The 25,171-nt window shown below is 40.2% G+C and overlaps 1 protein-coding gene across 1 annotated transcript in view; it reads left to right on the top strand.

Annotated features, from left to right (window-relative positions):
- sntb2 (syntrophin, beta 2) overlaps window positions 1–25,171 on the top strand; it is a 34,497-nt gene extending 9,326 nt beyond the window's left edge. The window contains exons 2-7 of the mRNA XM_051383218.1: window positions 10,195–10,414; window positions 13,188–13,398; window positions 15,989–16,131; window positions 16,791–16,987; window positions 19,586–19,776; window positions 21,296–25,171. Of these exons, the coding sequence (XP_051239178.1) occupies window positions 10,195–10,414; window positions 13,188–13,398; window positions 15,989–16,131; window positions 16,791–16,987; window positions 19,586–19,776; window positions 21,296–21,388 (1,055 nt within the window). The 3' untranslated portion in view covers window positions 21,389–25,171. The remainder of the gene's footprint in view (window positions 1–10,194; window positions 10,415–13,187; window positions 13,399–15,988; window positions 16,132–16,790; window positions 16,988–19,585; window positions 19,777–21,295) is intronic.

The following is a 25,171-nucleotide window of genomic DNA, read 5'->3' as shown; positions in this document are numbered from 1 at the left end:
CATATAATTTAAATGACTGAGTTATATAAATATCCACCCCCCGTACAGTTGCCATGGATGCCTACATTAGCCATAGAGGCCAAAACTGTTCAATTCAATTCAATTCAAGTCAGTTTTATTTGTATAGCGCCAATTTATAACAGAAGTTATCTCAGGACACTTTTCAAATAGAGCAGGTCTAGTCTGTTGTTTGTACCAGGCTGTAAACATGTTTATTTCTTCTGTGAAGTTGGGCATTTTCATATGGGGGCTTATGGAGATTGACTCACTGCTGGAGCCAGCCTCTAGTGGCTGTTAGAGGAACTGCACTTTTTGGCATTTCCAAGTTAGCCTGATTTCCCAGCCACGAATTTATGAATATGCAAATTGTGTTCATTTCTAAAGAGTTCCTGCTGGACACAAGATGTCTCCTACTTCACTGTAAAGTCCATTCTCAGTGGAAGTGGTGGATCAATACTGTGTGATGTCACAAATCATGCTGGTAGGCCCCGCCCCTTAAAAATCTGCTTTTCAATGAGCACAGAGAAACTTTCCACTTTCAGCAGATGAATGTGAAAACATCCTTTTAGAGTCAAACTCTGCACAGACAGCATTCAGACAGCACACTGTAGGGACAAGAAGAAACCGTGAATTCTGACTGGAGGGGGGCTTTAAATAGAAGCTGCTTTTTATTCACTCACAACTTGGTGCATTAGGAAACAGCATCAGTTTTTAAATTAGATTAGTCCTGTCTTTCCAGCCTCAGTGTCTTGAACATACTGTAGCATTGTAACATTGAAATCTGGCATCAAAAGCTTGGCAAGATCCTTTGGCTTGTTACTTATTATTTCATCAGATACTTCCTGATTTAGATCTGGAAACGTTTCTAAATTGAATCTGCATTTTATTTCACACTGATTCATTGAGTAGTTTGGAAAAATTCTGAATGAATGAAAAAAAGGGTTAAAGACCCTGCATGCCCATGTCCCTATTTTGTCTGATTAGTACTCTGTGGTTGTCTACAGATACTTAATTGACATCTACTTCATTCTCCAGTTAGCTTTAGTGCACCAGTTAGGGCAGAACAAATGATATCATATTGGGACTGCGTCATACACAGGGTGCAACAGGAAAAGCTTGGGTGTAAAAAATAAAAATGGATGATGTCTGAATTCCATTCAGCTGCTTCAGTTTCAGGGCCAGGGTATGCTCGTTCAGGACTACTACTACTACTACTACTACTACTTCTATGACAATCAAAAGTGTTTATATTTGTTCTGGTTGGCCACGCTCAGTGGACTAGGAATCTGGCAGGGTTCCCACACGTCCTAGAAAACATTGAAAACCCGGAAATTTAAAGACTAGTTTTCCAGTCATGGAACACATGATATTGATGAGAATGATGTTGTGGTTGATAAATACATGCAGTGATAGGCTGCATGGCTAGGCTAGGTTAATAGGTTGCATTGTTTTGTCCACCAACAGTCAAAAACACAACGTTATTCAGTTTACTATCATAGAAGGCAAATATTCACATTTGAGCAGCTGGAACCAGAGAATAATAATTATTTTTAGCATTTATCAATTTCTTTCTTCCCTCCCTGGAACCCCCTGGTGGCCCCCAAGGCGACCCCGACCCCCACTTTGAAAAAAGCTGGATTAATCAATTCATCGACTAACAATTTCTTCTCTGTTGTTAACTATTAAGTACGAGAATTAAAATATTTAAACGTGAGCAGTGAACAGTAAAATCCCTGCTATCACAATATCAGCCAGTACATATAGATTTGTAAAAACTGTGCTACATGACAAAGTTGCCATAGAAATGTGCATAAATGCTATTGTAAATGTATATGCACATGTGTGTACTAGAGGGGGGACCCCAGGAGCACATCTACCCCCCACACACACTCTATGGGGGCTGCATTCTGACACATTGTTCTCATTAGGTCTCTGGCAGAAACAGACTTCAGGGGAGGGGGGAGGAGTGGACAAGATTAAGAAGGAAAGACAGAGGGAGAGAGGTAGGACTTCATGAGATGTGTGGGACGAGAGGAAAGAGAAGGATGAAGGGAGGGAGGAAGAGGGGGCAGCAAGACAGAGGTGAGAGATGGAGGACTGTAGATAGAGAAGGAGGAACAAAAGAAAAGAGCACGGAGGAGGATGGAGAGAGAGGAAAGGAGGGAGGAGAGCAAGAGAGGAATGAGAGAGAAAAGCGAGTGAGGAGAGAGTAGCAGGCCAAACCACAGGGGAATTTCTGGGCAGTTTTGGGGGGAAAATACAGAGGCTGGGGTCTGACTGCCTGACTTACTGCTCTGTAAGCTATTATTTCGTTATTTCGGCCATTCCATACGATGATTACTTGTGTGTGTGTGTGTGTGTGTGTGTGTGTGTGTGTGTGTGTGTGTGTGTGTGTGTGTGTGTGTGTGTGTGTGTGTGTGTGTGTGTGTGGTGAGAAAGAAGAGAGGAAGGCGGGTAGCTTTGCGGCACAACTAACGCCACAATCAAATATGTGTTGAGTCAGACTCTTCTGCCTTCTGCGCTCCTCCTCTTCTACATGTTATCATTTCTTCATTCTGTCTATCCTCGTTCACTCCGTTACTGCAGGCAGCGAGGAATGAAGGGAGGCTGTTGAGCTGGACTCATGGGATGTTGGTTGGTATCTTTGGGGAGTCTCCCTCTCAAACTTGACATATACGCAGATGTGTGAGCCCACACGTACACACACACGCGCACACACGCACACACACACACACACACACACACACACAATGAGCTGGTAGTCCTCTGTGTGCAGGCCTAATTAGCAAAAGTGGAGCTGAGTGACGGGCCTGACAGAGCTAATGAGTTCATTTAACAGAACCAAAGGCGAGATAGACAGACAGACAGACAGACAGACAGACAGACAGACAGACAGAAGCAAGCAGAAAGCAGTGAATCTGTCTGTAATGTTGGCAAAGGAAAACACATTTTATCTGAAAGAGACAGACTGAAGAGGAAGAGTTATTAGTTCTGGCAGGATAAACTGTAACCAGGAAAAGGCCTAATGTCGCTGCAAACATCCTGTGAAGATCTGCCGGTATTTCATACATTCCCACAATCGTTTTGTAGGGCTGGGCGATACAACTGAATAATTAAATCTCAGTTCATTTTTTTTTCTTCCAAGCTTGGGGTAGATTGATGATTTAACTTGTTTTAATGTTTTCTTTAACATGCAGGATTGAAACATTTCCTGTTTCCAAGAAACAGTTGAAGAAGAATCCTAAAAGACCTGCACAACCTGCAGGCTGTCATCATTATGTAACGCTAGCTAGCATTAGCTACCCAGAGACAGACAGAATGAAGTAGAATCAGCACACTGTTCTGTAGGGGTGACACCTTGTGGCCGATTGGCTCTCATCCGACCAAAATGTCATTGGTCAGACATTTGCTGGAGACAAGCGTTTCTTAATGCGTTATTTTGAAGAGTGGGAGGAACATGCAGACAGGAAGTATGTTGATGTATACTGTACTGTTAGAATTAACATTGATTATGCATGAAAATAATTTTCAAATATATTTTACTTAACAAATGTAGTTCTGTTTTAGTAATCGTGTGTTTTAATAGATGATAAGATCTATAAGTCAGGAAGTTAGAACACTGTTTCCACAAGAAGAGCTTAGTCGATTTAAGTTTATTTTTGATGGCAACGTGAGTGCGCATTTTACTCCAGACTGCTACGGAGTAACAATGGGTGATAACGGTAGTTAGTAAGAAGGTTCAAGCTCAATGATAGATCGACTGTCAGCTACCCAACCTCAAACTTGGAAGTTGTAAGTTTTTGCCATGTTTTATGTGATTTTAGTGTTATTTATCCACCCAGCACTTCAACTCTCGTAATCAAACAATTCAAAAATTGTCAGCAAAGCGAAGCCTGTTCTCTGATAGATGTCACGTTAAATTTTCTTTCAGATAGTTGTACACTTTACAGGACTGTTGTGACCAAGTGTGAACCTGTCGGGACGTCACCCTTTGGTTTGTAGAGTTCCGTTTTGAAGCCTTGAGTTTGGCATGTTGTTTTTGTATGCTGTTTTTTTGCAGCCAGCAGTGACACACTGAGTCACACATGTTCTCATAATCCAGATAAACAGTAAACACACTGAAATATGTTTCTGAAACGATTTTAGGCAAGAAATCAACAACACAGTAACAGAATCTTAATCCATATCTGATCAGCACTGCCTAGTTTGACAGTTTGGTGCGTTGAGCTGGACGGACTCACAAGGTAGCCACGACCTAAAGCATACCCTGCTTTATTGTCTGTGGTATATACATACTTTACTAAATAGCATTGTCCTTGTGAACATGGTAGCATGCTGACATTAGCATTTAGCTCAAAGCACTGCTGTGCCAGTCTCACAGAGCTGCTAGTATGGCTGTAGACTTAGACTCTAAGTCTACAGCCATACTAGCAGCTAAATAATCTAAGTCTTAGACTATTTGGTACTGTAACAAAGTCTTTGATTATTTAGAAAATCATTGCAGAAATAAATCACAAAGGCCAGAAAATTTGCAATTAGATATTATCATTGAGCACTATATTTTGTTACAGTACCAAAACTCAGGTATCATAGCAGCACCGTCTCATTCATGTGACACTTTAGTCACCATATTGCAGCCATATTGTTGACAATAGTAACAGCGAGGTAACAATGTAGCAGGTAGAAACAGCACAATGCATAAAGCTGTAGCATCTCAGCTGTTAAAAGAGGCTACATCCCATGACGATGGACTTCATTTCTTTGGCTACATCAAAGACTGCAACAGCCCTTTCATTTAGACCGAACCAGAAAAAAAGAAAAGAAAATGAATAGAAGCAGATGTATAGTGGTCCACGCTGCCAACAAATTACACAACAAAGCATTCATAAACTTCACTGCAGCCCACAACCAAGGGACAACCAACCAAAATCTGAAAGATGTGACAAGAACTTAATTTAAAAAAAAGAACCAGAGAAACAGTCATGTGATCTGTCATAATATTTAACATGTTTTTAGGTTACTACTCTGCGCCATTGTCCTCCATTCTTCTCAGTCTTTTTTAGCTTGGAGTTTTCCAACTCATTGGCTGTTTGATGTTTGATGATGATTTGCCATCTTCTTCAGTTACAGAATACAAAACATCTAGTCAGACCTTTGTTCACTGCCTCAACTGTAGCACCACCGGTCTGACAGCATTTTTATTTATTTATAAAAAATAATTCCTTTGAAAACAATGTATCAGTTTGAAATCTAGCCAACTTCTATCTAAGGATCAAGGAACCGGCTTGTCTGCTTGACATCAACTCATCACACACACGAGAAAAGCAGTCAAGTGACCTGTTCTCAGCCAAGAAAAGTTCAATGATTAAATGCACAATCCTTAATAGATGTTAGATGCTAGTAGAATAGGCTTGATTTTTACAGGACACATTATAAAGTAACAGTCTGTAGGATTTGAAAAAAATAATTTGTCTGTTAACATTGCATAATCACGCCTACTCCTTCCCCTGTCAAATTTTGTTTGGCCCAAAGAATATGATTAGCAGCACCTCAAATATGGTGACACATTGTTACTACAAGCTTCTGTATTGTTGAGGGGCACAATAAGCCGGAGGTCATGTGTAGGTAGTTAACCAACAGGATCTTCAAATCCAGTAACAAGATTAATATAGGAATTCTGGAAACTGAAATATGTGTATCCAGGCCTGTCACATGAAGTTTGTCAGTGCTTACTCATAATGATAATAACTTGCTGATAAACCAGTGCTTGCACTTTTCCCTTTTCAGAGAACAACATCATTATGAAACTCCCTGCTTGTGCTGGGAAATGAACTGCTCCCATATCCTCTTTTCCTGCACCGCTGATGATTAAAAGGCTTGTTCTGTAACTCATTAACATATATGCACATGCACATGCAGGTTACTGGGAGCAGTGCTGGTTGTTAAACAGTCTGACAGCAGCAGGAAGGAAGTACCTACGATATCTCTCCTTCACACATTTGGGGTGAAGGAGTCTGTCGCTGAAGGAGCTGCTCAGTGTACTGATGGTGTCCTGCATAGGGTGGGAGACATTGTCCATCAGTGATGATAGCTTTGCTATTATCCTCCTCTCTCCCACCACCTGCACTGAGTCGAGGGAGCAACCCAGGACAGCTGGTCTTCTTAATCAGTTTGTCGAGTCTCTTCCTGTCGGCTGCTTAGATGCTGCTGCTCCAGCAGACCACTCCAAAGAAAATGGCTGATGCCATAACAGTATCAAAGAAGGACCTCAGGAGCTCTCCCTGTACTCCAAAAGGGGTATAACTTTGTAGAGATGATAAAGCAGTGTTAGAGTTTTGACATTTACTGTATATACAGCAATTGTGTGTGGCTCTTCTCACAGGGTAACTTGGTTTAGGCGAGAACTAACACATTTAAACATTTTGTTTTGAGCTTAATTTTTTCAGCTTTATATAGGTTCTTGTAGAGCCACAAGCCCACATGTGATTTCCTATATAGTACTACCCAACTTTGCCATATTTGCACTTATTAGGGTATGTGGAGAGTTCATTTTACTGCACTGGGGTCCCTCAGGGCTCCACTCTGGGTCCTTAACTTTTTTTTTCTCTACATTAGATTCTTGCAGTGTCATCACTTTCTTTTTTTCCTGCTATGTCCATGACATCTTTCTCACCTTTTACACTCAGGTTCAGGCATGCTTGAGTGTCTTCCTGACATCTCCAGTGAGATTTGTGCCCACTGTGTTAAACTCACTCAGCAGAAGCTGGCCGTTGTTTCTCTGGAAAATTTCCCCCTCTAAAATAGTCAATACACAACTTGGACAACTTGAATGCTAATAACCCCAGTACAGTGACACTCTAGTATTTTAAGATATAAATGTAAAACCACAGAGAGCCCTGGGCCTGTGGATGGAAATATCTCAGCTGAACATCTCTGCACCAAATCTGATTATTAGGCTAAAAGAAGGGCCTAGTAGAGACATTCTCTTACATATGACCCCCAGACATAAACATGGGCATTCAGAAATGCTCTCACACTCACTTACTTACTCCAAACCACTTGTGTTTGCAGAAATGATCCCAGATCTTGTTGGTATGGGCTGTGTGGCTAGGAGGGCCGGTGAAATGAGGCTCCATTTCTTGGCTCGTTGCCTCAGCATTACTACCAGCCCCGCCCTTCAGTCTGAGTCATAATGTACAGAGCATAATGCACAGACAAGCATGCAGGGACTCATGCACTGTGCAGCCCTATCTGTATCTGTGGCTCAATCATGAACTCTATCTCTTGTTGAGCTCATTTTAGAGTCATGCACAAGCACATTGCTGTATACTTTACCTTGTACTTCTCTAGCTCTCATGCACATGCACACGCACACACACACACACACACACACACACACACACACACACACACACACAAATGGAATATCTCAGTCTACATTTAAGAATGACCTCACCACTTGAGAGTCTTGTCTCAGGTTTCATACAGAGCAGATCGACCCCATAGTCCAACACACACATAACCACACATTTCTCAAATTCACACACGTATTGTGCACACAAATAGACTAAGATAGCATGCATTGGGAGAAATACTGATGAGGTAAAATGGGCGTGTTCAAGAGGCAGGATAAAAGAGTGCAAAAGCAAGTGAGGATACATGACCGTGTGCCAGTGGGGGCGGGAGGAGTGCAAGGCTGCGGGACCAAATTTGGAAAGTGAATCCATCACATCGAAGCAAAAGCAATTCTTTTAAAAACAGCCGACCTGCCAAGCTCACAGCTATACGGCCAAGTCGACTCATGTTTTTCTAAGATAATTTCACACAGGGGACCACTATGTCCTTTTAAGACATGCTGGAGGATAGCAAGGGCCGTTTACATTCCTGGTTCTTGGCCGGAATATGATCAGTGTCCTTTCCATTTGAAGAACCTACCGTATGAATAATTAGGTATGATTAAACTTAAGGTTGGACAAACACAGGACAAAATCTAGTTTCCATCCCACATGAATTTACAAGCTGATTGTTGAGAGAATCAAACCACAGCTTTCTCCAGCAATGTTTAAAAAGTCTAACCCTAACTGGACCCTAAAGTGTATTTAAAAGCTGATTAAATACTGACTTCTTTCAGAAAACATCCCTGAGTGTTTCCTTATGGCCTGGTTTATGGCTGGCCGCACCATATATCCTGAGTGACTGGGTGTTATTGGGTGGAATCCCACAGATGGTCAAGGTATCAACACACTATTTGCTGGAGAAATGTAGATATTCAACAGCTGTCTTTCTTTTTCTTATGCTATGGTTTGCTTTACGCTTACAAACTACAGCAAACTGACTTGTTCATTCTATCATGATCAACCTGTATCGGTGGATCTCACATATTTGCCAAAGATTTTACTTAATTTGGCTAGTTGAGCAGAAACTTGCTTTCAAGGTTCAGTTTGTAACATTTAGGAGGCTCTACTGGCAGAAATGGAATATGATATTTATAAGCATGTATAATCACCTGAAAATAACAACCATGTGCTTTTGTTACCTTAGAGTGTTTTTTATTTATCTACAGAGACCTCTTCTAAGGAGTTCGCTATGTTGAACTGCCATGTTTCTATAGCAGCCAAACACTGGCACTGTATAGGGGCTTTGTCATTTTTGTAAATAGATGTGTTTTGCAGCCACCGTAGTTTCTCCTACACACTTGGAAGGTGAGCTGTATTCAGTTGATTGCAATCTGCAACTTCTTATGCAGCTCTTCAAAACTTCAAATTAAAATGTATTGGATTGAACATTTGTCTGGTTCCAATTTAGAGCTGCAACTAATGATTACTTTCATTAGCAATAATTTGTTGTATAAAAGTTGCATGAAAAACAGCCATCACAATTTCCCAGTCTCAGATAGGGGTGTAAGAAAAAATATGAAATATATCGTACTGTGATATTTTGTCTTCGTGATCTTGTATCAATTCTCACTATCAATTTTTTTTAAAGATTTCAAACCCCTAACTGCTAGATAGCAGTGTTGTGAATGTTAGCTTAGAGCTATGGTGTTGGATGTTACAGGGACATTTTGCTCAGATTTAATGCATATAGTGAACAGTTTTCCTAAAATTAGATTAAAATAAATCCCAATATATCGCCTTGCTTACAATGTTGCAATGTACTGAATCGTAACCTCTGTATTGTTAAACGTATCGCGTTAGACGTAACAAAGAAAAGCAATATTTATATAGATATATTTGATAATCTGGAACCAGAGAATGTTTGGCATTTTTCCTTGATAAAAACATTTAATGGATTCAGTCAATTGTAAATGAATTTTATTTCTATCAATTACTTGATACTTACTACGCTTTAACACCATTAGTAACACTGATCCCTCTAGAAATATTATACTACACAAGTAGGGTTTAGCAATTGGGATTTTGGCAGCCAAAAAAATCTGCAATTATCAATATTTCTATATTAACAGCAGATCGGATGACTTTGTGCAATGTGAAAGGAAAAAGCTGAAAAGGTCGAGCAGATGAGCTGCTAGGCCTGATCACTGTAAAGATAAAGCCACCAGCTACCTACCCAGCACCAAACAGCAGACAGACAAAGTTATCAGCTAGCTGGTCAACGTTGGGAAGCATATAACAGCTGAAGAGATGTTAGTGAAGATCTATTGTAAGAAATAGAATATAATATTCATAGGTATGTTTTGTATTAGTGTATAATCACCTGAATATAGGAATTGTTGTGTTTTCCTTAGAATGAACCGTTTTTATCTACAGAGGGAGTGGGTCATTTTCTACAGAGTCCATCATGTTGAACCACCATTTTTCTACAGTAGCCTAGAATGGACAAACCAAACACTGGCTCTAGATAGGGCCTTTTGTGATTTTCATGACTTTCGTACTCACTGTAGTTTGTCCTCCACACTTCACAACCAGTTTTCATTGCCAGGTCTTCAAATAGATGCGATGAGTGGTCAGTTAGTTGCAATCTGCAACTTCACCGCTAGATGCTACTCAATCCTACACACTGGTCCATTAGATACCTCTGAGATTCTAATTCTATTACGTACGTTAAAAGCCTCTCAAATAGCATTTAAACCACAATTTTGTTAAAACCACCGTTTAGTGCCACTCACTCATACCACCTTGTATTGGCCTTGTACATTGGGAGATTTATATCCACTTCTTTGTCCCTCCACAGTGAAGTATATCCGTGAGGTTTCCCCTCTCTTTAAGAAGCCATCCCTGGTGGCTGACCTGCCGTGGGACGGCATCCGCCCACAGTCACCCAGCTACAGCGGCAGCGAGGACTCTGGGTCGCCCAAACACAGCAGCTCCTCTTCCTCCAAAGACAGAAAGGTCATAAGCCTGAAGATGTGCTTCATCAGCAGGAACCTCACCATGCCAGATCTGGAGAACCGGTACGATATGAGGCTCCTCAATGTTTGTATGTTTATAAGAGAGGAATAGCAGTATGTGGGAGTTTAGGTGTGGTTGGTTAGTGGAGTGTGTGTGTATGTTTTTTTCCCCCTGTGTTCAACTTCTGTTCATTAGATTGGAATGTTTGTTCTGTAAGAGATAATGATTATGACAAAAATGCTCTTTGTTTTTTGTAAATATGAAATAGTCATTGCTGGTCATCCAAAAAAAAGAAAAATAGCCAACGAGATAAAGGACATATAACTTTTAATTAAATCACCATTGTAACCAGTGCTTCTAGGGTTGGGTGATCCTGACAAAAAAGAATGTCTCCATTTTGAAATGTCCTGTAGACTATAGCCAGACTTGAAATAACCCAGGAATTTCCCCATTTGCACCATTAAAACACAATATTGTATTAAAGGTACTTTAAAACCTGAAGTTTTAAAACCTTAAAAACAGAAGCCAAACAATATTTAATCTACAACTCAATAAGGCACAATACATCACCCAAAGGACTCTATTGGTTTGTTCATGGTTAGTGCAGATCCAAGTCAATTCAATTCAATTCAATTGTATTTGTATAGTGCCAATTCATAACAGAAGTTATCTCAGTACACTTTTCAAATAGAGCAGGTCTAGACCGAACTCTTTAAAACATTTACAGAGACCCTTCAGTACCACCATGAGCAAGCACTAGGCGACAAGGGCAAGGAAAAAACTGCCTGTTAAAAGGCAGAAACCTAGGACAGATCCTTCGGCTCTAGGTGGGTGGTCGTCTGCCTCGACCAGTTGGGGTGAAAGAGAGAGAGAGACAGAGAGAGAGACAGACAGACAGGTGCACAGCAACAACAGTATTGGCAATGGCAATCTAGCAGGACCATGGAAGGAGGCTCCACCAGGATCGATAAGAACCTGCGAGACGAGAAAGCACAAGAACTCCGGGGAAGAAGTGAAGTTAGTAACATGCATTAATGGGACATGAATGAGTGCAGAAAGAGAGAGGAAGGGAGGAGCTCAGTGCACCATGGGAAATCTCCCGATAGTCTAGGCCTATAGCAGCATAACTAAGGGATGGTTCAGGACTCACCTGATCCAGCCCTAACTATAAGCTTTATCAAAAAGGAACGTCTTAAGCCTACTCTTGAATGTGGAGAGGGTGTCTGCCTCCCGAACCACAACTGGAAGCTGGTTCCACAGGAGAGGAGCTTGGTAACTGAAGGCTCTGGCTCCTGTTCTACTTTTAGAGACTATAGGAACCACAAGTAGCCCAGCATTCAGAGAACGTAGTGTTCTAGTGGGGTAATAGGGTACTATGAGCTCTTTAAGATATGAAGGGGTCTGACCATGAAGAGCTTTATAGGTGAGGAGGAGGATTTTAAATTCTATTCTACATTTTACAGGGAGCCAGTGCAGAGAAGCTAGTACAGGAGAGATGTGATCTCTTTTTCTAGTTCCTGTCAGTACTCGTGCTGCAGCGTTCTGAATTAATTGGAGCGTTTTAATGGACTTATTGGGGCAACCTGATAATAAAGAGTTGCAGTAATCCAGCCTTGAAGTAACAAATGCATGGATTAGTTTTTCTGCATCTGTCTGTGATAGTATGTGTCTAATTTTTGTAATATTATGTAAATGAAAGAAGGTAGTCCTAGAGGTCTGCTTCATGTGGGAGTTAAAAGACAAATCCTGATCAAAGATAACTCCAAGATTCCTGACAGTGGTGCTAGAGGCCAAGGTTATGCCATCTAGAGTAACTATATCTTTAGACAGTGTGTCTCTAAGGTTTTTGGGGCCAAGAACAGTTTAACATCAGAAAATTGCAGCTCATCCAGGATTTTATGTCCTTAAGACATGTTTGTAATTTAGATAATTGATTAATTTCATTGGGCTTGATCGATAGATATAACTGCGTATCATCTGCATAACAGGGAAAGTTAATGGAGTGATTCCTAATAATGTTGCCTAAAGGGAGCATATATAAAGTAAATAGTATTGGTCCAAGTACAGAACCTTGTGGAACTCCATGACTAACTGTAGTATTTTTTGAAGATTGATCGTTAACATGTACAAACTGCGAACGATCTGATAAATATGACTTGAACCAGCTTAGTGCGGTTCCACTATTCAATGAGGTTTTATGATGTTTGGAAACAGAAGTAAGCAGACATTAAATAACACGATCTCTACGATTTGCCTGAAAAGTAAATTGTAGGGCTGTGTATTAGCAAGAAATTGCAACAACAGGTGGGTTGCCTAGTAATTGAGCAGTAGCAGTATGTCAAGCCATATTATGTTTCTGATTGACACATGTAGCGTGAACACAGACGGTTTGACTTTGGAGCTTTTGGGGTTTTCTCAGGTTAATTTAAAAACGTACATGAAAGCACTGACTGTCAGTATTCGTTCATGACAAATGACATTTGACAAAAAAATGACGAACAATTGTGCATGTTCTTGTCGATGTCATAAAACAGTGGAGTCATACTACTGGATTCAGCACAACTTACTCTTTCCACTGGTAGCAGTGTATCTGATATCCATTGGATCATATGAACAAGATTATCCTTTTAACATAGCATCTTGTCTTTTAGTCATGATGTTTAGATGTTTATATAATATATATCAGTCTATCAGTCTTAAAAATGTTCCACCGCCATATCAGTCCACCGTGGTGATTGTGATTAGCCCTTTTCCTTGATATGTTTTGTGATAGTTTGATTAGTCCCTGTATATTGCTGCTGATACGGTTTCTTACATTTCCTTTGTCCCTTACAGACTTTTGGAGCTCCATTCCCCAGACGGCCAGCACACGGTGGTGCTGCGCTGTAAAGACGGTCCCTCTGCCAACTCCTGGTTCACCGCCATTCACACTAACATTGCTGCCCTGCTGCCGCAGACCCTGGCTCACATCAATGCTTACCTGGGGGCCTCGTCCTCTGTGTCCACACACCCCCATCTCAAACACATTGGCTGGTTGGCTGAGCAGGTAATTTCAGCTTTGTTATGTTGAACAGCTGCATGTTATTTTACACAGGTGATAAGCTGTTCCCGTTGCTCAGGGCTTATTGCTAATTGCTGTTGCTGATCTTTAAATATTAGATTCTATGTAGCACAGAACGGGATTAAGATAAGAATAACACAAATGGAGGATCTTGAAACACTCATAACAACAACAACACATAATAATATGAATAAAATAAATAATAAACACATATAATATAAATAAATAATACAGCAATAATACACCTGTAAAACTATTTGTTCAAAGAACAAAAACAAATAAGCAATGACACTTATCTATATACATTGGTACAGGTCTAGCACAAGCTTAGCCTAGCTTAGAACAACAGTGGAAGCATGGGAAAACTGTTGCTCTGTCGACAAAGATATAAAGATGCTTTGGGTTGGAAGCTTTAATTGATTGTTGAGTCTCATTCCCGGCATCTGTATGGTAACTAGCAAATGGACTGTACTGCTCCTTTCTAGTCTTTCAACCACTCAATGTGCTGTACACTACATGCCACACTCATCCCATTCACACACATCCATACACTGATGGCAGTGGCTGCCATGCAAGGTGCCAACTGTTCACCTGAACGGAAACTAATTATTCATCAATTTGGGGTTCAGTGTCTTGCAATTTGGGGCGTTTTTTGCCCGTTTCGTGGCCACCGTAGTTTCTCCAACATGCTTGGAAGGGGAGTGTGAAGCGAGGGGGTTGCAATCAACTACACCACTAGATGCCACTAAATCCCACACACTAGTCCTTTAACACACAGTTGTGAAAGTGATATCAATCTTCAGGCTTCACCCAGCTTGCTCACAAAATACTGTAGCTCCTACACAAAGATGTTCTTAAAACCACATTTACATTCTATCTATTCTATTTCTATTTCTGCACTTTAGTAAGGAAGATGTGTCGTTATATCTTTATTGGGTGTGGGATGATCTTAACATTATTTACCAACAATATTTTAAAGGAATGTTTCACATCAATATCAAGGTAATGTCATACATCCATGAACATTTGGCCAGGGTAATCACACTGTAGTTTTTTACTACATGCTTAGATGGTTGCTCAAAAGGAAATGGTATCAGTGGTTTTTGAGCTTGCTATAGTACCTGTTTCATTACTCTTACGTCACTGCACATACCCAGACCTCAGACATACACTGGCATTTCTGCTCTAACGTAATAACTGCAGCAGCACACAGGAAGAGTGTGTTGTCTTGAATTAGCTTCAGTCCTAAAATGAAACATGTCCACTGAAAAGTGAGGCCTACTCTCAGTTCACATCCAGGAACAAGACTCTTACTCTGAATGATATCTTTTATGAAGTGATCATTCAAGGTCATGTTGAATGTATGGATGTCTGGTTCTGTTTATCTTGACCCGGCTCAAACAGGAACACTAATGGAACTTTCCATTGCATTGCACTATTTCCTGCAGAGCCCACCTACTCACCACAGTTGCACTCACAAGCACACTGTCACTGCTTTTCACTGTAATTCCGCCAACACTCACTCACAGTCACTCCATGACTCAGAGAAACACACACCACCCTACTTTTACCACAATGTTATCAAAATCCAGGTCAGACTGTCTTTGAGCTTAACTCATCTATACCTGTACACTGTTAAAGTACCTCACTATAACTTTACCTCATCACCAAAGTCAGCAAAGTAAGGGTTGGGCGATATGTTAACATGTTCCAACTGGCCACTGTCAGTCAAACCCACCCCGGTTTTAGCTGGGAAATGAGTTTGCTACATGCATCAAGGTCTCAAAGCTTTAATGAAGGAAATAAACTCATCACATGTCAAGACAGGAAAAGAAAAACCTCCTCATTGCACAGAAATGTTCAGTTTCAGTTTCTCTTTTATACTGAACTAAGACCTTGGGGTGCCCGGTTAGCTCAGTTGGTAGAGCTGGCGACCCATATACGGAGTTGCTGCAGCGGCCCGGGTTCGAATCCGACCCGTGGCCCTTTGCTGCATGTCATCCCCTCTCTCTCTACCCACCCTTCCTGTCTATCTACAGCTATTACTATCAAATCAAAAAATTACTTTAAAAAAAAGAAACTCCACAGAAACAAAATAAAACTCACCAAACCGTCTCAATTAGTCTTTCCCCTGTTCCCATAATCACCAACTCTTGTGTCTAACCATCTAACAGAGTTAGACCTGAAAATATTCTGGCTCTAAGCGCTGTGACTGCCTCTCTGATGCCCCATCTCCCTCACTCCTCTACCTGCCTAATCCCTCCCCTCTCCTGGCCTGTCCCCATCTTCCCTGGAGTTAAAAGTCTTGTTTGGGGCCTCACCTTGTAACTGTATTCCCTGTTGTCATACTAGTGGAAATAAACCCTTAATTCACTGCAGTTAGATGTGAAAATACACTGACTCTACAGCTCTTTTTCCTATGGTTCTTTGGCTCAGTGTGTATGTACTGTGCCTTACTGTATTGCTGTTTTTAAATAGCTGATTTGCAGTAAAACCAATAGTAGAAGTAATGGAAGAAGAATTGTAAATTACTGGACAAAACATGGAGTAAAAATGCAGTTTGTACTGACTTTAGATCCAGCTGGAAGGTGGACGGCAGCAGTACAAGCCGGTGGTCATGGCACTGACTGAGAAGGACATCCTGCTGTTTGAATCGGTTCCGTGGAGCAGAGAGTCCTGGTCCGTGCCTCTGCTCACACACCCACTGCTAGCCACAAGGTAAGGACTACAGACAGCAGGGTGAGTCAGCTAAAGCCTAACGCTGCCAGAATGTTCAAATCTTACCTGACTGGTCTGCTTTCCACCCCTCAGGAAACCTTTTGAAGTGGGTTCATCACTTCTTATTTCATGATACAGATGTATATATTTATGTTAAAATGCGTTTGGATGAAACATTATTGCAAGTCCACTGTTGATTCTATTCAAGGTATCAGTGAATATTCAACAGAATATCAGCTGACTGTCAAAATGAGCTGTTTCAGCAGGCTGTTAGTTCAGTACTTTCCATTTACCACGGACATATGTTGTGAGTAATTTACGGTAAATACCTGGAAATTTACAGTTTCTCACTTTAAAATGAAAGTGAAAATGGTCAGTAGTAACCTGTTCAGTGTAGGAGGAGAGCGGTTTCACAGTGCACAGTGGCTTTAGCTGGGAAACCCCACATTTGGAGGGGAAAAAAAGAACAACACAACACCCAGTTAATCCTATTAAGGAAATGACACTAACTAGATCAAACAGTGTTGGGGGTCAGTCTCTTCAGAGACCAGGACCCATTGCCAAATTTAATAAACAGCTTAAGAGGAGCAAAGCAATTACATTAAGTCATGCAGAATATTGATGTGAGTTGTCTCTGAGAAATGTGTCTCTCTCTTCAGGCTGGTTCATTCTGGCAACGCCCGGGGTTCTCCTGCCCAGGGTTCAGACCTGGTGTTTGCCACTCGGACAGGCACGGGGCGGGGTATCGAGTCCCACGTCTTCCGAGTGGAGACCCACTGGGATCTGTCTTCATGGACGCGAGCCCTCGTGCAAGGGGCACACGCTGCGGCCGAGCTGATCAAAGAGGTCTCCATTGGTGAGTGTGAGCATGTGGACAATAGGTGATCAGATATCAGAGTGGGAAGTCAGCACCAGAATTACCTGTGGCCTTCTCAAGTAGTCTTAAGGCTAAAAAATGCTTCAAGGCAAATATGTACAGGGATTGTTTAGAAACATTTAGATGCATGTACGTATGTGTACAACTTATATAACATTGTATAACAGGTGTTCAAACCTGCCTCCAAACAAAAGTTGCAACAACTAAAGACATTGAGTGGTGGAATGTAGCTATATACAGATACTCATGTATTGTACTGCACTAATTTTTGAGGTGCTTGTACAGTTGAGTATTTTAATTTCATACTAGTTTATGCATCTACTCCAGTACATTGTAGAAGGAAATATTCTATTTACTCAACTAAATGTCTCTGACTACTATAGATAGATAGATAGATAGATAGATAGATAGATAGATAGATAGATACTTTATTTATCCCGAGGGAAATTCTAGATTACTATACTTTAGTATACAATAATTTACTTTATACTTAGTTACTATACTTACAGTTCTAAAAAAGGTGAGGTGTCACCCTGTATCTGAAATGATTGATCAAAGCTCCCAGTGTGGCGATGAGATTTTATTGAATAACAACCAACCCACTGGCCACAGAGAATTATCACCACCCCTGCAGGTACCCACAACATCTTTTACCATCTTTCAGCTCATTGTTTTGGTTTTCTAGCCCGTAACTTTACTGTTTTGGTTTGAGTATCGAGGTCCCTCAATCTCAGTCGCGAGCAGGGCTCAGCTGTCAATCATGACATGAACCCACCTTTTTACAGCTTCAAATAACAAATTAAAACCAGACTGATCAGAAAAAATGAACCCTGGAAAATACAGCAGAAACCATCTTTGGGAAATATTTATTTGACGTGGACATAGAGGGTGCGACCGACTGATTGACTTCACTTTTAGGGAGCTGTCATGTCCTCCGTCTTTATATATTCGGTGGTGTAAATAGTGTTTGCTGTCTGCTGGTTTGATGTCAGTGTAAAAAAATCTGTTAATTCAGGTTTAAGTAAAGAATCTTAATACTTATTCCACCACTGCTGACATCTAACCAGAAGTTTAAGCCACTATTGAACCAATAAACCCAGTATCTTTAACTGGTCGCACTGTAATAAGACAGAAAAAAAGGTGTCAGACGTAAGCCAAAACGATAAAGGAAATTCATGCACTGAGGTATAAAAAGATATCTAGACTATTGTTAAAAATATCGACTTTAATCTGATCATACTCCTGATATAGATTCAAGGTCATCCCTAGCATTGATGGGGGTTTTTGTCTACAGGAAACCGTTCTTTATCAAGTGCAATACATCACTGCACTACACACTGCAACCTCAGATAACACCACAGAGTCGGATGAGCACCGTGGCCATGTATGGTTCATGTACACATCATTTGGTTGAATGTGTGTGTATGCTTCTTTTTTTCATAGAGTGTGGTTTGTGTCAGTACACACAGGTTAGCAGCAACAGTGTGGGAGAGTGAGTAAGCAGACCTTTAATCAGAGGAAGTGGGTTCACCTTTGTGCATGGAATCAAGTAGAAGTTAGTTTTCTAGATAAAACATTTGATACTTTTTTCCATGTAAACACAGATAAGAATATTCTTCTGTGTATAGACTTTTACTTCGACTGTAACAGGAAGCCTCTGACGGCAACTGGCTCACTAGCAGTGGGCAGCAGCTCAGAAAGAGCAGCTCTGTAGAGGAAAAGCAGAAGAGGGAGCCAGCAGAGGGGAATGTTTTCACTCTGTGCAGAACAATACTTGGCTGCCGGAACAGCACTGGAAAAGCCTCAACCTTTTTTTTAATTTTCTTCTACCAGGTCCTGCTGCTAAACAAACGCACAGTTGTGCAGTAACATTCAAGCCAGTTGAGTTACAGTAATACACAATGCTTCGGATAATATGACCTAACAGTTACATAAAAGATACCCTGCAGCAGAGAGCAACATCCCATCCTGTTCAATTCAGATTAACCTTTTATGAGTTAGTTATTATTTAGAAGACGGTTTGCTGGAAGTAAACACAATCCCTATCAGACATTAAGTGGAAAAAATGTAGTCTGCTGTCAATTCATGATATGACTTCAGGCTTATTTAAAGCCTCCCTCCAGTCCGAAGTCTGTATTCCTTCTTGTCCCTACAGTGTGCTGTTTGAATGCTGTCTGTGCAGAGTTTGACACTAAAATATTTTACATTCATTAGTGTGAAAGTTTCTCTGTGTCCATTGCAGATTTTAAGGATGATTTGTGACATCACAAATAGTTAAAGTCTGAGAAATGAACATTACAGTGTGTTTAATTTGTTCCAGAGGAAAACTTAGAAATTATACAATTATACTTTTTATGCGGAAAAAACACATCAGACACACATTATTGTTCCAAGCAGACTATTTGTATATATGTCTTAATACATGTCTGGAGGGGCTCTTTAAGTTTGTCTTTTGCTGATGTGTTTTTAACGTGTAGTACACATATTACTCCACACACCTGGAGTCACCCACTGGGACATTTCTCATCCACACACTCGTTATTCTTAAGCTTGTTTCTCTCTCCTCCCCTCTCCAAGGTTGCACGTTGAACAGGCAGGATGTTCGCCTGACGCTGCACTACGAGAAGGGCTTCACTGTGACGAGGGAGCCGGCAGATCCAGCTGGGGGCGCCGTGCTGTTCAGATACCCCTACGAGAAGCTCAAAATGTCAGCCGACGACGGAATACGCAACCTTTACCTTGACTTTGGGGGTCCAGAGGGAGAAATGGTAAGTTAAGACTCCTGCTAGAAAGAAATTGGATTAGTCCTTTATGTGACACAGAGTCGCGGAGCAGAAGGGACTTGTAGCGATCTTTTCAGCATCGAGTAGGCAAAGTTACAGTTAGAGGAAAACTGAAGTAAACTCTAGTCAGTTCAGCAGGAGACCAAAGCTCTGCTCCACTGCAGCAGGAAAATTGGCTGCAGTGAAAACAGCCAAGAGCTAACACAGAGTATCCCATGAAAGCTGAGCAGCTACCCGTCATGAACCTGAGACACTTCATCATGAACCCTGCATCATTAAAAACTGAAATTCAATGTGTCAATACGATATGACAGTTTATGAGCAAGTGCTGCCCTGTACTGTCAAGAAACCCCATAGAAAATGTCCTGGAAAATGATTTCTTAAAGAGTGGGAACCTTGAACAAGTTACAAGCTATGTCAGAGTGACTGAACAACAGCACATCTCAGTTATTAAGGTACACGATTTTCTAATCTCTGTTGAGTCACAACAGCTTGATTGCAGTAAAAGGAACCACAGACACTAAATAACCACAAATTGACTTTGAAACCTTTTGTCCAAGCATGCTGACACCAGCAGACTATCAGGACCAATACCTCGCTGACGTGCAACTAATCATTTCCTTCACTGGCCTCATACACTGTGTCATCGCATTATCCTTAAAATGGTGGAGCTTTGCTACCACCTAAGCATAACCCTAGCATTTAGAAGAGCTGAAACAATTAATCCATTAATCTATTAGTCAATCAGCAGAAAATAACTAATTTTATAAATAATCGTTTCAGTGCTTTCTCTTGTAGCCTCTTACTTTCTCTTGTTCCAACTTTTTAAATTAAAGGCATTTCTCTGTTTTATCTCATTGTAGATTGAATATGAGTTGCTAGGACAAAAGAGCTTTTTTATTCATAAACTAAATAAATCTTTGATTAATAGAGAAAATAATGAGCAAATTACTCACTAATGAAACTTTGAAGCCCTAGATCTGAGTTGCTATGTGTAGAATTTGTATTGATTACAGCATCTTTCCAGTTATTGTCCATGTCAGTTGCTCTTACCCCCATTTGAGACACAATGGTCGAGAGGACTGTTACTCCATTTTCTCTGGAAAACTGCTAATAACTGCTGTTGCAATGAACACTACAGACTGGAATAAAAACAGCTGAAAGTATAATAAAGTGACTGTACATAATCTACTATTCAAGGTGAGGAGATTTCACATGAAAGCTAATATACTGTAAATTATCTGCATTATCTGCAAATGCAAGGGGGTTAAATATCAGTATAATTCAATTTTATTTGTATAGCGGCAATTCATAACAGAAGTTATCTCAGGACACTTTTCAAATAGAGCAGGTCTAAACCGAACTCCTTATAAAGTATTTATAAATTATAAAATTTAAATTATTTACAGAGACCCAACAGTTCCTCATCCTCATCTCTCTCTTCCTGTTCCATCTTCCCTGCTGTTTCTCCTTTCTTACCTCACTTCCTCCCTTCATCCTCCAGGTGTTTGACCTCCACTCGGGTCCAAAGCCGGTAGTGTTCGTGCTCCACTCCTTCCTGTCAGCCAAGCTCACTCGTATGGGCCTGCTGACGTGAAACAACTAGCAGCAGCAGCGCACGAGAGCACAACAAGGAGGGTGGAAGACGCTCCCAAAATGTCCATTCTGGGGGTTGATTTTTTTATTTTATTTTATTTTATTCTCCATTCACAGCTGAAGTTAGGCCTGAGGTGGCGCTGCAGGGGACATTTGAACCCAGGATTGTTGATTGTCTTAAAAATGTGCCTTCTCTTCCAACTTTCTCCTCAACCTCTTGCAGTCATTTGTATTGCAAGGTCAGGTAAAAGGAAGTGGCACTTTGCTTGAAGTCAAGCTGTACCATTTCATGTGATAATGTATTCAATTTGATTATGATTATCTGATACAGTGTAAAAACAAATTAAGATGCTGTGATGTGCTTATGAGATTCCATTACCAGTGCACTCCAAGCAAAGTGTTACTGATATATATTAAGGAACGGAAGGATTTTTTTAGACAATTAATACACCGCCAAGCACAGATCCGTAAATGCTCCCTGTTTTTACTCAATGCCTATCATTCCATGACAGCCTTCCAATGTATCTTTTTAATGTATTTGTCTGTGTTTGTGTGGACGTGTGAGTGAAAGGAGCTGTTTTAGAGTCAGAGTGCAGTCCACTGAGCAGAGATTGTATGTGTGTGTGTGTGTGTGTGTGTGTGTGTGTGTGTGTGTGTGTGTGTGTGTGTGTGTCTATACTACACGCTTCTGTTGGCTTTATAGTGTGCCTGCTGTCTGACAGACTCACCTTTTAGCACGTTATCCCAAACTACTGTTGTAATCAGGATCGCCAACTGTGCCTTTTTACATGTAGTCGAAGACACTCTTTGTAATGTTTCATTTTTTTAATTTCACACAATAAGAGAGTTTCAAGCTTTCGACGTGCGCGAGCAATAGTATTACTCTTATAGTGTAAACCATGTTACTTTGTTTTTATGTCGTCTGTTTTTATAAGTGTATATCTCATGATAGCATGACTCCCTGACATTGAACTCCGTATCAGATGATGACATGACCGTGTGTTACCCCTCCCCCCACTGACCTACACTACCACGTCGTCTCAATGTTGCTATCATCGCATTCCAATTTGCTTGAGATTATGTGTCTCTTGTTACCGTTCCTACAGCAGCATTTTTTGGGGGGGCTAAGGACTGTTTAACAGACTTGTTTCAAGGTGGGCCATCAAATGACAGAGGTACCAGTGTATTTTAATAATCTGGTAAAAGAGGACGTACCTCATATCCTGCAGTAGAGAAATTACTGCACACTTGTCTTACAGTTTATAACAGTCTTTTCTTGCCGCTTTAGTCTCAAAAAGCCTTCAAAAGTTTGAGAAAAGAATCGTCACTCAAGGTTCTCTTACTAGCTTTCTTTTGGAGCTTTCAGCCTCATCTTTGCTCAGTTGCCATGGAGATAGCTCAGCTGTCATCACGTGATCTTAAGTATGGAACTTAACTCGCATCACAATAGGTGTTCGTACAGTATATAATATTATATAGTATATCGTACAGTTATTGCTCTGAATAGTTTTTGGTCTGGGACTGTATTTTTTAAAAACCTTAAATAATCACACTTTACACACTAACTAACATAACTAAAAAGCCTGAGGAGTGAACACACTTGCTGAGTGTGAGAAATAATATTGCATTTATGTGAAATTATTAACATCTTCGGCAGCAATTAACAACAATTTTGAATATTTCTAATGAATTAAAAAGGATGAAATGACAGGAAATTGGCTGAAATGGAAATAAAAGAAAAACAAACTTGATCAGGAAAGGAATTCTTGTAGGTGAGATACATCAGAGAAAACAAAATAAAGAAAACTTAACACCACACAAAATAAATGCAAGCCGTATTCTTGTTGCAAGAAAAAATGCAAATGCCAATGTTAGGCTAAAAGTACCCTATTCTAAATAACACATTATTATTATTTTATTTTTTATTCATCATGACCAGTTATGTAACTCATTCCAAAACGTGTCTCAAAGGGTGTTTGCTCTGCTCTGTTTCTGTCCTGCAGCCGTCTAGGATCTGTTTTCTTGGTCTTTGGTGTCCATTTGATCCTTGCTGTTTAGCAACAATTTAGCTTGAGGTCACGTGATGAGAACTGAGCAAACTCCATACTATTCCCAAGTTCAAGGGTGAACTTTGGGGCTCCTAAGGAACTTTATTCAAACTAAAATCCCATTGCAGATGTTATGATATCTGTCCATAGTAAATACCATCACAACAGCCATTTGTTTTTCTATTTTACACTTCGCTTAAGGTACAAAACTATGGCAGCATATTGCTACCACACCACAAAAACAAACACAGATCAATATCATGTTATAACGTGAAAAGTTTATTGTTGATGTTTTTCACATTATTACGACATACAAGCTTATCACGTTATAACAAGAAACTCTTCTTGTTATAAAATTATACACTATTTATCTTATTAAAGGTATTTAATAAGATAGTGTATATTGTTAGAACAAGAAAAGTTTCTTGTTTTAACGTGATGTTTGTGTGTTGTGATAATGTGAAAATGTCTAGTTATAATGTGAACTTATATTGTTTATAATTTATAATGACACATTATATCAATGTTATAACAGTAAGTTATCATGTTATAACAAGATAAGTAGTATATTGTTATAACTAAAAAAAAGGTTATATATGTCGTGATAATGTGAAAATATCTACTTATAACGTGAAAAAGATCTTGTTATAACAATAAACCATTTCTTTTTCTGGTGTGGCAGCAATAATCTTCTGTACAAAACACCTAAATTGGGTCAGTTTTGGTTAAAATGGAGGTGAGTTGGAGTTAGCTAAACCAATTACAATTTCCCCTTCAGCTCATCTATTAAGTCTGGTGCCTGTGTTGAGACTTGACTCGTTAATGAGTTCAACCTGACTGTAAAGAACACATTTTCTAACCTTCAGCTGGTTCATGTTGCTAAAGTGACCCTTCAGTAGAGCCTCTGTGTTCTGCTGGGCCTCAGATAATGCAGCATTGTGTCCACTGACCGTGCACCATGCACAGGAAAACAAGATAACCCTTCTGTCCTCGGATAAGGAACACAATCACCAGTCTGAATGACCTCTATTCTGTTCTGGACTCTGATGTCCTTGTGATGAGTTTGAACAACCTTGTTTGGCTTTTTTATGAAAGCAGAATATTGTAGTTCCTGTAGCTATACAGCTCTTTTTCAGGCTGTAGTTAATGACTGTTAAAGGAGAAGCAGACTTTAAAACATCACCAGTATGTGGGAGGGTTGAGTTATACTTGCCCTGACGTAAAGTCCTGCTTCTGTGTCATTTGAAGCAATAGTGAAGCGTTGCACTCCTACTTTGTCACCACACTTTTCATTTGATATGAATCATGTTTCTGTAACCCACTGCACAGATCTGATTGTCTGAAGTTGGTCAACCTTCAACAAGCTACAGGCCGTCCCTCTTTGACCTCAATGCACTAACCTATCAAACCTTTACATCTGTGAATGTACACCTCTCTTCTTCCAGACGATTACATTTAATCTTCCTTTCTCTTTACGCTCTGAAATTGTGTCTATCCTGTCTATGCAAAGCGATGCTTCAAAGAAGGGGTTTTTGAACCAAAGGTAACATAATCTGTGGCAGCTTGCGTCCAACACAATCATTGAACTGAAAAGTCACAAGAGGAAAAAGTGCTGCTGCAATAACCTGTCATATGCAAAGTATTTTAGACTTCCTTCCAAGATACAGTATACAATGTATGATAGCAATGTAATAATCTCAAATGTAAATACCTACCAATAAAACTGTTACAAATGA

The sequence above is a fragment of the Dicentrarchus labrax genome, unplaced genomic scaffold (genome assembly GCF_905237075.1).
Source record: "Dicentrarchus labrax unplaced genomic scaffold, dlabrax2021, whole genome shotgun sequence".
NCBI classification, from domain to species: Eukaryota; Metazoa; Chordata; class Actinopteri; family Moronidae; genus Dicentrarchus; species Dicentrarchus labrax.
This window is presented reverse-complemented; position numbering and strand designations above follow the sequence as displayed.